This window comes from Bombus vancouverensis, chromosome 2 (genome assembly GCF_051014615.1).
Source record: "Bombus vancouverensis nearcticus chromosome 2, iyBomVanc1_principal, whole genome shotgun sequence".
Taxonomy (NCBI): Eukaryota; Metazoa; Arthropoda; class Insecta; order Hymenoptera; family Apidae; genus Bombus; species Bombus vancouverensis.
This window is the reverse complement of record NC_134912.1, coordinates 1,435,367-1,450,409: the sequence shown is the minus strand read 5'-3', so window position 1 is coordinate 1,450,409 and position 15,043 is coordinate 1,435,367. Positions and strand designations below refer to the sequence as shown.

The following is a 15,043-nucleotide window of genomic DNA, read 5'->3' as shown; positions in this document are numbered from 1 at the left end:
TTCTTGCAGTCGTATGTATATACATAGCAAGTATCGTAATCATAAACGTAGTGCCCGTGTTTCTTTTCTCCTATTCTCTCACTTTCTCATTATTTCTTTCCCTATTTTTTCTTTTTCCTCTTCATCTATCCCGTATTTTGCGTCCGCTTTTTGCCCCTTTCCAATTCACCAACATACTTTCCTCTGCGAACACACATGTTTGGGATGTGCATCCGATTAAAATTTTGCCGCTCATAAATACCACTCTTCCTCTCTGGAACCACTCAAATCTCCCTTTTCTCGACTCTCGTGTTTCATATTTTACATTTGTTAACGCACCACTATTTAAGTTCAAATAGCGTGAGGCGTCCTCGTTATGTACTCATAGCTTAACATGAACATATTCCCCCTATCGCGGATCGAACTTTATACAGCTGGAGATCTGATATATCTTTCTTAACGTGATTCGTGTTACGTGAGCCATCGTACTTTATTTTAAAATCTTAGAAATGTTTGAAAGACTGTAAAGTTAAATCTTAAACAACTAAGATGGATGCAAGGATTGAATAAGATTGGCTATAATTAGTAAAACAAATACAGTATTACGAACAATGTTACAGAATAACCTAAACCAAATCTAATTAAAGCTATTTTAATCATCTATGACTCGACGATACCAATTAATAATTAAAATAATTAAAAATTTCCAATCTTCCTCCGTTTTATAATAGTTTCTTAGAAAGCCCAGAACTTAACGACTAACGACTAACGATGTATCATCTTCGACATTTTTTCTGTCAACTGTGTATATTTGTAGTTATGTATAGAAACCAAGCCACCTTGTACATTATATATTCTTAGCCTTCGAATGGGATCGGCTGGGAATCAAACTTTTTACCTGGGTTAATTTCAGGGTCTCGAAAATAACAGCGAGACCGTTTCTGAAAGAAACTGTTCGAAGGGCAAAAGAACAGAGAGGAGCTCGATGTTTGGACAGTGACGTAAAATCTTCTCGGGTTTACGATTCCGTTCGTGTTACGCTTTCGCGTACATACACTCACAGTTTGTCTATTAAAACTAAAACAGGTGAGAGCTCGCAAAGCTATAGGAACGACGTGTTACACGCATCTAAATAGAGTATAGAATATGGAGCATAGAACAGATAACGTTGTTCTATGATGAGTTTGTTTCTTTCATGACCTTGATTGCTTCTCCACTGAGTATCTGTTACTTGTTCAGTTCGTTACTTGGTTTCTTTTTCGCCGGTATGGATATCCATTGGATTGGACATTGGAGAGATCGTTAACGGTCTTCAAATAAAAACAGATTATCCAAGTTAAGAGGCTTTTGTTAATACCTCGTAAAACGATTGATTAACGTAGGCTGTAGTAGTACTCCTATATCTGCTATATTTTATGATAATCCTCCAATCCTCGACAATGTGTAAATTTCGCAACGTTTAAGATACCCAGATAATACCGTTATAATATGCAAATTCTTAAAGAGAAAGTTCTTCTTCGCTGCGTACATACATATATACAGTAGGTACGTATCTACTGCCGTTCAAAAGTATTTGGGTACTTGCTTATTTTTGGCAGAATGTATTTTAGAATCACAAGAAAACGTACCTTGTGCATTGATAAATTGATAAAGAACTGCATTCTGTATCATTGTCATGATATGATAAAATTAATTTTGTTATAATATAAACAAGTTGTGGCACAATTTTTCAATAAAATTGATAATAAAACATTCTGGGGAAGTTATTTATCCTCGACAAATAGATTTTCTAGATCTATATTGTGATTAATTCAAACAATAACGTTTCAAATTTCAATATACTGTTGATCAATTTTTAAACAAGTAATTAGAATGTATTGTTTGTTGATCCTAAAAAAAAGATTATGAATATTGCTGTTAACTATTAGCTTCTGATTAAATTGTACATTTTCTAATATTCATGTACTGTTGTTAGAAATTAGCTAATGTGTCAGAATACTCAATGAACGTTAGTATGTAGTGATATGTATTGTATATATGTACATGTACAGTTAATTAATTTCTGTGAATTATCATCCATTATAATTCATTCAGAGCAATTTGAATTTTCTGTTCTAAAAAATACAACTAATCATCGGAAATTGTTTCCTTCCATTTTTTTCACCCTCTTTTCCCGCTTTTATCTAACTTTCACTTCTCTAGTTTTTCCAATTTTTGCGTGACGTATTCTCATACAGCTCGACTACCATTGTGACACGTTTCGCGCGTAATCGATTATCGATCGGGCACAAATCCTTTGGCGCTCGATTCAGGAAAATAAATTCAATCCCATTTCAAGAATGGATTCAGCGTAAAAAAACCATACAGATATGTGTCATATTTCACATACGGGGTCGAATGGAAGAAATATTTTATATGTTTGGATTGACCTTCTTACTCAAGCTATATTGTTTGTTTGAATAAATGGAATCAATTTCGTTGAATTTTGCGTAAATGATGCTTAATATTGCTTGAGAATATCAACATCGGTGACAGTGATTAGCGATTAGCCATGTATATATATTCCTATATTTTGCCTTGGGAAATTTGGTAAATAAAGCATATATAACAAACTTTTTCGTCCCAGATTCACATCGAAACACGAATAAATCAATAATAAATAAAGAAGAACGTTAAGAAATGCAATAATTTGGAAAATGTTAAAAATTCGACATTTTTTTTGTTATTACATAATAATTTAATAATATAATATAATATAACATAGTATAATACAATACTTATTACGATACTAGCAATTTCTGATATATCACAAAATAATTAAAAAATAAATAATTCACATTCTTGCAACTTTTAGAGTTATCATCCCTTTAGTTTCACAGTTAATCAAGTTATAACTTCATTCAATGCAGCGATACATTTTCATAACTTAAAAAAATATAATCAGTCTTTGTCATAATAAATGTAGCACAGTTTTATGAAAACCGGCAGTGGTGAGTGGACTGATACCGCTTTAATTCCCAGTCCATCGTATTTAGAAGAATTTAATGCTAATATTTGTTTAGGAAAGGAGGAGATATAATCACGCCCTAAATTTGCGTAAATCGTACTAAACTGTTCAAAATTGTTAAGAATAAGAGAAAAAAGTAAAGCATAAACAAGCATAGAAAAAGATATCGTATGTAGTATGAAGGAACATTCGAGATTTCGTACATGGTTTGGCTTGTAGAAATACCTACGTGCTCGCAAACGCGCGCGTTCGAATTACAGCTCGTTGTGGATCATCTTGAGGCTTGTTTCGTAACGAGTAACGAGTTGCGATCTTCGTATGTACAATGTACACTCGCATATTTCGTTTGGATTTTTTGCCCCTTCTATATTTCGTGTTTTGCCTTTTTTTTTCTGTGAAAATTTCAATTGATTTCGTTGAACTCCAGGTATGGACGACCTTGACTAACAACATATCACTGCATCTCTGATAGTGATGATGATGATAACGATCGTTTGCCTTCTAACTACCGCCGTTTTCTTTTTCTTTCTGGTTTCCTATTCTGTATACGTTTCTTTTTCTTTTGTTTTATTATTTTTTATCCTCATTTTGGTGTGTTGGAGAGTTTCGTTTTAATACATTGTGCCTGCTTTAATCCAGCTAGACTTTAACTTTGGCTCAACGACCGAAGAATTCTCTTCTCGATGAGATCTCGTCATTCTTCTGATTGTCAGATCAATTAACGTTATTAATGAACGAATAAATTCGAAACTCGCACAGACTAGACGCAGTTAAAAGAACAGCTAAAGCTAACAGCCAAATCGTACACAGAATTTTTAATCTTCGAAAGGTAAAATGGATGGTTATAGCTTTATGTTTTATCCACGTGCGAGGCGGGTACTGGGACCAAGCGGACTTCCAGCGAAACATTCTTTAATCATCTAATTTAACCCACATGACATATGGCATATGTTCGTGAAATACTATATATTACATAGGTGTAAATTGTTTTTAGTTTTAGTTGATTACTTTCAAATCAGTCATTGATTTTTATGGATTTAAGTATTTGCGATATTCTACATATTAGGAACCAAAAATATCAGTTTTTACAATTTTACAAGGAAAGTCATTGAGAAAAAGTTAAACAAATTTTTTCTTCAACGGAAGACAGTGATCATGAAATTTTAAAGAAGCCTATTTAAAGGATGAGAAAATATCGGTATTTAAATGTTATTGTATAAGTACGAATACTGATTAGAATTTGTTTGATTACCGGTAATCATTATACATACATATGTACATAGATGATGGAAATTTTGTTTAGTTACTTTCAATCATCTATTAGTGTCTAATACTAATACGAGTATGTGGTAGAATCGATGATGGTAGATGATAGAAACTAGTTGAACAAAAAAATGTTTCGTCTTCTATAATGTCGATAATGGTTACTGGTAACAAAAAAAAATAGTATTATCGTCATTATAGAAATTTACATTAAATCTTCGTTTCTCAATCGAGATAAGGTGTTTGATTTCAGGCGAACATTCGCGACTTTAAAATAAGCGGTACGCGGCTGGGTCCGTATGAACCCTATATCCGCCGTGCGAGGGTTAACTACTTTTATTCTATTCTTTACTTTTCTTTTTTCTTTTTTACTGTTTGCTCTGTGTACACCGGCCGGGAGAGAAATAACGGGATTTCAGGAACGACGATCTGCTACGACTGGCTACCCCCACTGTCAGGTATCACAAACGAGTGTTGAATTGCACGGTGTTGAACAGTTTGTTTCTTCTTCCCTTTTTCGATTTTTAACAACTCTACCGTTTACACTGTTACCTTCTTTCCGTTTTGAATTTCTTGTTTTTTTCTTCCGCTAGTTTTTTCCCCCTGTTCCTTTTTCAGCGTTTGCTGAAGTTTGTTTAGCGAGCCCATTCGCGCCAGCATCCGCCTGTTTTAACAGTGGTGCGAAGTAAGCAGCGACCGTACACCTCGAACGTGTCTTTTTCGCGAGACGGCGATCCCGTGGTACGCTGTACGCCGTACGCCGTACGTTGTACGCAATATATTATACGCTGTACATTGTACATTGTACAGATGCATATTTGTGACTCAAAGCCGGCTACGAATTTTATTCCGCTGTACGCTCGCTTTGCTCGTTTCGAAAAGATTCGCGCGTATATGAGACAATCACGTTATCACGGAATGATGGAGTCTCGATCAAATATAAAAGGATACGAGCATAATTGCGGTAGAACGATGAAGCTTATGATACAGTTGTACTGCCTTTTACTTTTTTTATGTTCCCCTATTTCGATTATACAAGTAACAAAATATGTAATTCTATAAATAAGATATGACAGATACAAACGTCAGCTTTATAATTGCGTATTGTCTTTTAAAAGTTAATTCAGTCAATAATATTCTATCATACATAGCTACGATGATCAGAAAGAATAAGATCATTACAGATATCCATATCCTTATAATTATGGTACATTTTGTCAAAAGTAAGCAAATGTGTGGATACTTTTGAATTTTTGAAGGTAGTGTATGCGAAATGTGAAATGTAAAGGGTTTATGGGTTATGGGGAACAAGGAATATCGTACCTGTCGTAATTAAAATAATTGATTTATCCTCATAGGTTATTATGAGTAAAACTCCATTTCATAAGAATTTTCTTTCAATATTATTTTTAATTATTTTTTCGACATTTTAACGATGCTATTGTAATGTTATTTCTAACCATTAGATACAAACAATAATTTTTCTTCTTTTCATCTGGTATTGGATGATAAAATATTTAGTTGCGTCTTTTTGACTTTTAAAATATATCGAATTTTCAAATAAAAATTTATCCATAATAGCATTAAGATGATTTCCATTAGTGATAGCTTTCAAGAGTTAAACTAATAAATTTTAAAATTATTAAAACCTGTCCTTATATCTAAAATAATCCACAGTTATCTCTGGTTATTTAATTTGATGAGTCTAAGATATCATTGTTAACTTCTGCAACTAGTATTTCGACGTGTTTTTATAAAACACGTTTCTCGAGTAACACGTTCGTTGCTTCGTTACGTCGCGTCGTTACGTTTCCAAACGCGAATTGATATTTTTAGATAATGATCTCATGGTTGTTGAAGGTTTCATGACTTCTTTGTTATGCAATCTTAAATCTTGGCTTATCAAATTGAATGAAATTATTATTATTAATTGCAAGAAATTCCTTCGTTTCTCCGTCGCTCATCTTTAATTTCTCAACTCACGATTTAATTTAATCTATTAACTGACATGTCTCTGAAATAGCAGCTTCTGTAATTGTGAAAATAAGGCTTAATAGACGTAATAACAATTTTAGTTTCATTTATTTTAGCACTTTTGAATCAAATAAAATATAGTGGCTCATATACGAAAGTATTTTAACACTTGTAGAAACTTTTTATGGATATTGATATACATTTATAGTGAGTGTATTAAAAAACATTTTGAAATTTCATGAACATGATACTGATACATGACTAGCATAATTATGTTGGTTCAATTTGAAATGGATTTAAAAATGTAAATATATATAGAAGTTAAAAGTTTATTGCAATTTATTGCAACATTTCGCACGGATCGTCAAAGTATTTAAGCATTAAATTATTCATTACACGAATAAACCACGATACATATTTGGTGGAGCCGCATTAAAGCACTAATTATATGTATATTTAAGACCATTATTTATGTTGTACTGGCTTTTCGTTAACAGAAAGTTTTGGAATACTTTCGTGAGCTATTCGTGGATGAACAATTCGAATGACGAATCAGCTCTACTTTTTCAGTTAATAGGTTAAAAATAAAGAAGGGAATGGGAATTAAAATAAAATGAAAATGATAAAAAGAGAAAACGTATCTTATGTTATTTTATCGTTCTACCATCGCGTCGCGTCGCACCGCGGTAAATACTACTCGCGAGAGTCGCGTTCTCCCTTGAGAGTAACGTACATATACATATACATATACACATACATATGTGTGTATCCTCCTTAACATTGCCCTTGATATTTCTCACGGAGTAACGTCAAGTGTCCCAAGCCGTGATCCAAAAGCACGATTACCCCCCCCCCCCCCCCCCAGATGACATTACACGTTGTGGTTTGCCTCTTTCTTGGTTTTTTTAATTCTGAAACTGGTGCAAACTCGGCTTGAAGGTGCGTGCATAAACAGCTGTCGTCGTCGCAGCCCGAGCCGCTCATCTTCTGCATGACGAGCGACTCGCGAAACACGACCTTTGTCATCGAGTGCTGCAAAGAGGATTTTTGCAATCGGGATCTGAAACCTCAGCTACACCCTCGCAACAAAGGTACAGTCAAACGACCTGGAAGTAGCGATGACTCTGCAGGTGGCTCAGGCTTTTGCTGCAGTTCACTTTGTTTCTTTCTCTCACTCTTTACTCACTTTCTTTTCTATCACTGTCTTCTCTATCTCCTTTATTGTAGCTACGATTCCCCACACCATTTTTCACAATTTTCACATTTTTCTATCTGCTAATCTTTTTCCTGCTACTGCAGACGTTGATTTTCGTTGGAACCAAAAATATTATGTAGGTATATATTTAGTACATATAAATGTACTAGGGGTGGGTATGTATGTGTGTGCGTGCGTGTGTGCGTGCGTGTGCGTGTGCGTGTGCGTGTGTGTGTGCGCGCGCTTGTGTGTACATGTTATAAGAAATATATGTACATATATCTATATGTATATCTATGTATACTATACTGTATACAAATCTTAAGCCACCTACTAAATGAATATTTTGTTTTTACAAATGAGTAGATATTTAATGTTATTTTAAATCTGGTATTACATAGATATTGACGTTTTAAGATATGCTTAATTCGAGAATTGTCGATTATGAATAATTTGTGAAACAGGAATATCTACAAGTATTCGCATAAAGGAAATATTAAGAGATCCATTTTTATCTAAAACAATGTGAAAATACTCTCCACGTCATTTTGACAAGTAAATACATTGTAAGAAACATCTCTAAGAAGATTGTCAACTAGAAAGAAGTACAAATACATAAGTAACGCCATAAAATACTATCAAAGGATTTGAAAAGATTTTATGTAAGATCATGTGAAAATATTCTCTATAAAATATAATTGTTGTTGTCACTATCACTGCTACTACTCAGATTACTATTGTAAATGACCGAGACTTTCTATACAGTACTAAGTATAGATATATATGTATATGATAATATGTAATAATGCCGGAGAGCATCTTGTTAATTTAAAGTATCAATTACATTTTCATGCTGTTGACTCGCCCGCGTGTTTCCACCGATGCTTTAATATAATTATTTTATTATTTCCGATTCAATTCGAACGATAATTATTCGTCGCTCAGCAAACGCTCAGTGCCCATCATTGTATCGCATCATAGCTCATGCCTAGTCAACCTCTTTCACTTTCTCCATCGCTATGGGTATTACATACATTATTATTATCATAGTATGTGCGCAGCATTAGCAGCATTAGCAGCAGTAGCAGCAACAGTAAATATTAACGATGTAAAAGATTGTACGAGTATGTACCTATAGTGGTACACGAAAATATTGCAACGCTTATCATAAAAAGCTTTCTTGTATACCCACACATATTCTGTATGTTATATAAAACATTTAGAGAAATTTCATTAATTCAAAACATTTCGAGCCACTTGATCTATATTTCTCCAACAGAATATTGTAAAAGGTCTTTGGCAAAATAAGCAATGCCAAAATGAGTAACTGAGATGGCCTATAGTAAGTTGACAGATATTTGACAATCTGTCATGTTTCTAAAAATACTATTCCAGGTACTATTCCATATTTGGATATCGTCCTTTATTGCATTAATATGTTAATCTCGTCTCTGCATTCCGTATATAAAGTTATTAATCTACTTATGTCCAAAGACAAATAGTTCAACAGCTATTTTAATTTGTATTAAATGTTATAAACTATGTCGCAAAATATATCGTATGAGAGACAAGCAGAACAAATATAAGCGTAATGCTTTACATTTATTTCATCCGGTAGATTTCCCAAATTAAAAGACAAAATATCTGCTAAACTAATTGCTTCTCCATATAAATAGGTTAACAACTTTTTATGCAGAATGTCAAGAAGGCTTTTTCGAAAATTTTTAATATCCAAATTACATTGTTCTGTTCAAATTAACAGATTTGTACTTTTGTTTAAAACATTTTACTGGCAGATTATTGGAATTGTCTGAAAAATGGTGGTTAATCATAGACGGTCTTAGAGGATACATCCTGTATACACGCAACATAATATTTATATTAAACATATACATATATAATACATATATTTAACTTAATTATATATATTTAATATATTAATATAATAATAAAAGATATAATATTAATATAATAAAAGAAATTAAAATAATATATATATGTATATTAATTTAATTATAATATAATCATGATAATACATTCCAGAAATAGATAATATCTATTATTTTTATTCATCTATTTATCATTAACTTCTACATTTTACTAACATTCACATATTGTTAACACAAACCGATCAAAGTGTTCACATACTTTTCGATGACAGTGTATCTTTATAGCTTTAGATTGAACTTTCTCAAATATCCAGGATTTTTTTATTCAAATACGTTACCGCCTGCCTCCTCTCTTGTTTTTTTACTGTTCAACATTTTTTTATTGCAGCACAGCCGATTGAAGAAATATAACAATAGCCTTTCCTTTTTTTGATTTCCCTTAATATTTTTTAATGTATTTATATTAATAAAATTTTAATACACGAATCGCAAAAGTTTATAATTGAAAAACGTGAAGATAAAAATAAATTATACTACCACTATAGTAGTGTTCTTTTAATTTAATGAAAAATTTCGTTTTTTGATATTTATAGATATAAAAAGTTATATAACGATGATGAATGGTTTTAAAAAGAAACAGTGTGAAAATGTTTGCCACCTATAGAGGTTCTAGTTACTTCAAGGTACTCTCCTCCTGCATATTTTCACTTACAATTGCACGAGGAGACCGCAAGTCTTCCCGAGTGAACTTAGAAAGCACCGGTAGCATGTTGCCATATACGTACCTCTCTGCACTCTCTAACGAAGATAAATATTGTAATGATATTGATAAACAGATTCTTTCAAAAGGTATATCTTTTGTAAATACATATTTCTTCTCAGTTTCTGTTAGAAAAAGGAGATACAGACTTGCTCTGCTAGCCTTTCTTAATCTTCCTTCAATTTCATCCTTGTATATGTATATAATATCACACCAGTTCTAAGAGATTATGCAATATACGCGTTAATTTATCTTTCAGAGTCGTAGATAGATAATAACTTTAGAGCTCGAAGGGTCGGTGTGAGATACAATAATATTACATGAAAGCATTATCATTAAGAACATTTAAAAGTCAGTTGCTTGCAAAGAAGTATTATTCAATTGACGATACAATCGCGTAGATCTGTAATAATAATAATTTTTAATATTAATCGAAAGATTATACTATAAAGCTGTCAAAAATATTTAAAAAGATGCAGTAGGTAATTAGTTTAAGAATTAACTCTGTCTTTATTTATTTACTGTAGTTTTCTTTGTAGCGAATCAAGAAAAAATCATATAGACGAGCGCTTATCTTCTTGTGTTATCTTGTTTGGCGTATGCTGACTATATATCTCCACATCGTAATCAAACATATTTTTTGAGGAAGAGAACCTCTGTACATTTATTTAAAAATATCGTAATAGATAAAGTCTCGAAAATGCGCATGTGCAGCTTGATGACCATTTTTCACAAAAATAGGCCTAGCTCGTAAACTAATTATCAATAACATATTTTTAAATACTTTTGAAAGTTCACGTAAAAAGATTTACGCGATTCCATCGTCAATCGAATAATATTGGTTATTAGTCGGTAAATTTATTCGTCATGTTATAGTATGGTATTACCGGTAACAATAATTACGCATATTTTGTGTCGAATTGTTTTACTCGTGGCGTACTTAAATTTTTAACGTCGTTTAATCCCGTGAAAACGCGATCGAGGCTTCGATGTTGTGTTAGTGTTAACTCATTTAACGAGTGATTATCATCGAATGATGCTTACTTGCGTTGTAATTTGGTTAGTCTATTATTCGCACTAAGTGTAAGTGGTCTTTAAGCTATCCGTGTTCTCAAGTGCTTTTTTTAAAGCGCAAAATGTTTATTGTAATCATTCGTACGATTCTCATACGTAAAATAAAATCTTGCACCCACGCTTCGTTTCTTTTTTTTTTTTTCTTTACCTTAGTAGCTATTATTATTTTCATCTCTGCACGCCCTTTCAATTTAATCTCTCCAATTCCTTTGTTCTTGTGAATTGTCTGAAGATGATGACGTAAAAGCATCCGAAAGGTAATCAACTTCAGTAGAACGAATTAAATTCCGTTTTTCTCCGATTTTAACAGAGAATCGATCTTAACTACCTATCCTCCGCGGCTTTTAAAACTCTATATACTGTATATATGTATATTTGTACTTGTATAATGTAGGTACATGTACTACTTCTCAGAGATTAAAAATGTTTACTTTATACTGGTTTAATGGGAATATTCGCTGTAATTGAATATTGGCAAATGTTTCGTATGCTTTCTTTCTTCAAGAATATATCTAGATAATGTGCATTAAAAAGTACCTTGTTGCACAAGTGCTTGTTAAACTATGATTGTATTAAAAAATTTCACGAGTCAACATTAAACATTGTGATAATTTCGTATCATGCCAAGTTCAAAACGACAAAAGTAGATTTAGAATAATAGAATTGACGCCGTCAATATCCATTTATGCGTTCGAGCAATGAAAAAAAATTATAAACTAATCATGTGAGTATCTTTCGACTTACATATCTTTCGTATAACGGTAGGTATAGCGGCTCACGAAAATGTCTTTATAAATATCTATATTATTATGTTACATAACATATTTTGACGTTTCATCAGATCAGCATTATAATGAGACTATGTTGTAAATCTTATGATTAGATATATTGGTAAAGTTTGAAACAAATCTAGAAATATTTGGAAATATATGTATAGGATATAGAAATTAAAAGATATTTAGTAAAAAAAAAAAAGGTATGAATTTGTAGAGGTCACAAAAATATTTAAGCGGTGAATTTACATTGTATTAACATGCCTGAATACCAGTGGGAGCATCTTCAACAGGTACTTATTATTTATAACAATGTGTTGAAGATAAAATGATTCGAATTATGCTATATACACTAACTTTTTTTTTACTAAATATATGTTGCAATTTTAATACCTACGTACCTACACTTCGAGATCGGTTTTAAATTTTACCAATATAATTATGATAATCGCGTTGTATTATAATGTTAATGAAATTTTAAAAATTTTATATGTATAATATGCACAATATACTCACACATAATTATTTTCTATGATACGCGCCCAAATATTTTCGTGAATCGCCATACGTGTATAATAAACTAATTTTATTGAATCTCCCCTTTGAGAACCACGTCTTTCATGGGGTGCAGTGGTTCTTTTTCCTTTGTTGGAGAATTTACTGAAAGAGTGCGAAAAAAGAAATTACCGACGCAACGACGCGTCCGCAAAGAGCCTGAAGATAACGACGTTATGTTATAATATGGCCTCTTAACGGCCAAATTACCAAGCAAAAAAAAAAAAAAAAAAGAAATGAAGAACCATGTGAATTAATGGCCGCGATCGTGAGTTATTAATGATTAATTCCCGAATTTATCTCGGCTGCCTGTTATTCGTTGGTGTGCTCTTCCGAATTTATAACTCTTGTAATAAGAGTAATTTATCACTTGGCCAACGAAGGCCATGAGAAAGAGTAGCAAAAGAGAAGAAAGAACAGGGAAAGAGCATCGACCAGCTGCGGTTCTCGTCTGTAATTTATTTACAATATCTTTACGCGCAGAATGACGCTGATACTTGATTTAAACGTAATTGATCTTGCTTGGAAATAAACAAAGAAAAATGAGCAAGTGGCCGTTCAATGAGATACCGTTACAAAAATTCTCCAAAAATATAATACATCTTTCTGCCTTGAATTACAATTACAATACGTCTCATAAATATAAAACTGCCGTAAAATCTTCAATATGAGAAAATTTGATTAGAATCATCTATGTAAAATCAAACATTTCAATTTATAAAAATTATTGTTATAATTTCATTTCATTGCGCTCTAAGCTCAATCTTTGTTTACATATATTTGTATAAAAAAGGTGTAACACATTGCAAGAATTCATGTTCGATATTTTCAATAGCTTTTGTATTAGTAAGACTTATTTTTACAAGTAGCAGTTTCACCTCATCTCATATGCAAAAACTTCATTCCACATCTTCGACTTATTTTTTCGCGAGGAATCACCTCTTCTATGACTGTACCTCGATTGTACAGACATCCTGCATACGTATAACGAAATACATAATATGAATACATATTTTATACAATAATAGACGCACAATGCTGTTCTATGAAAATTAGCAATGGATTAACTTACACACTATCACGGTATAATCGGAGGTAAAAAGTTACAGTTATTTATGACACTTTTACGGAGGTAGTCATTGAGTAAAAGTTAATTTTTGTTTAAGTAGAAAACATCGATCGCTGAATTTTAAAGAGATTCTCTAAAAAATGAAATTATTAAAAAAAAATAATATTTAAATATTCTGGTTACGACTTAGGTATATCGATTATGTTATAAATAATTACAACCTTTTTCATGATTGCTGATTAATGGTAATCATTATCGACGACGGAAGTTGTTTTTAGCCAGCATCAACCAACGAATGCTTTCATTGCCGATAATAACGATTAATCGTTGCCAGTAACCAAAAAATATTAATCACTTATAATGATTATTCGTACACTTTTCAATTTGAGTTATAGCAATTATGATACTGCAGATTGTACATACATACCTACATATACATATGTATTAGATAAACAACACACAAAAATCGAAAGCTTTTCAGTGATTTTATACTTATGAGACGCAATGCATTATCTCTGAAATAATTGAACATAAAAATATCAGAAAATCACGACACGCTTGAAAATAAAAGCGTATACGTAACACCTAATAAAGGAATGAAAAGAGATCGAATTTGTGTAACAAAAAACGCTTTTCTTCCCTTTGATCGGAGATACGGTAAATATTCTGGTTCGGAAGTGATGTAAATTGTTCTCAGGTGTTATGATAAGGTGCGCTTCTTCCCGGCGCCCGAATACTCAGTCTGGTGCAAAGCGAATAACACGCTACACGGTCCAGGTGACGTGGAATACGCGGTCGCCTGCTGCGACCACTCCGACTTCTGCAATCGCGACCTAAGGCCCTCTTTTACTCCTCGCGAGTCCAGAGGTGGGCCATACTTCCGACTCGTCGATTACCTCGAACGAGGTACAGCTTCCGCAACCTCTGTTTCCTTCCAAGGTCGATCGACTATAGGCGAAAGCGAATGCACAATTCCTATGAAATTTGAAATTGTTAATCTGTTTGTTGTTCGGAGAAATGAATTTATTCGTTGTTTCGGTTTCGCGGCAAAATTCTCTCGACTTCACTCTTTCAAGTTGATCAAGTTGATAAATACAATATGAGTACGAATTAACTGTACTTACACATGACACTACTTCGCTAACTATTAAAGAACAATTACGATCACATTTCTTTAGGTAGAATCTTAGCAAATAGCTAAGAAACAAGCGTAATTTTTTAACTTGATAATATATAAAAATAAAATGAAGAGAATAAAGGTATTAAAATTGATCGATGAACGAAAAAAAAAAAGAAAAATCGAAGTAAGTAAATATAACTTTTGATGTATTTGCGAGACGCGAATAATGAATTCTATCTTTGTCTTACAAATTGTGGAAATATCTGTTTTCTTGCTGCTTAAATATAGATATCTATCTATGTATATTATATATTGGTATTATGATTAAACATGATGGTGATGTCGCGTCATGTGTCTAATTGTTGAATCAATAAAATCGGGGACA

General features: G+C 32.4%; 1 protein-coding gene across 6 annotated transcripts in view; it reads left to right on the top strand.

Moving 5' to 3' along the window:
* Nucleotides 1-15,043, top strand: part of babo (TGF-beta receptor type-1 babo) — a 79,014-nt gene that overhangs the window by 32,557 nt on the left and 31,414 nt on the right. For 2 of the 6 annotated variants that reach the window (XM_033346748.2, XM_033346747.2), the window contains exon 3: nt 14,236-14,444. The exons of 2 other annotated variants lie outside the window; for them this stretch is intronic. In XM_033346748.2, the coding sequence (XP_033202639.1) occupies nt 14,236-14,444 (209 nt within the window). Of the gene's footprint in view, nt 1-7,162; nt 7,315-14,235; nt 14,445-15,043 lie in introns of all 6 variants that reach the window. 2 more of the 6 variants (XM_033346753.2, XM_033346755.2) reach the window with 2 other exon arrangements.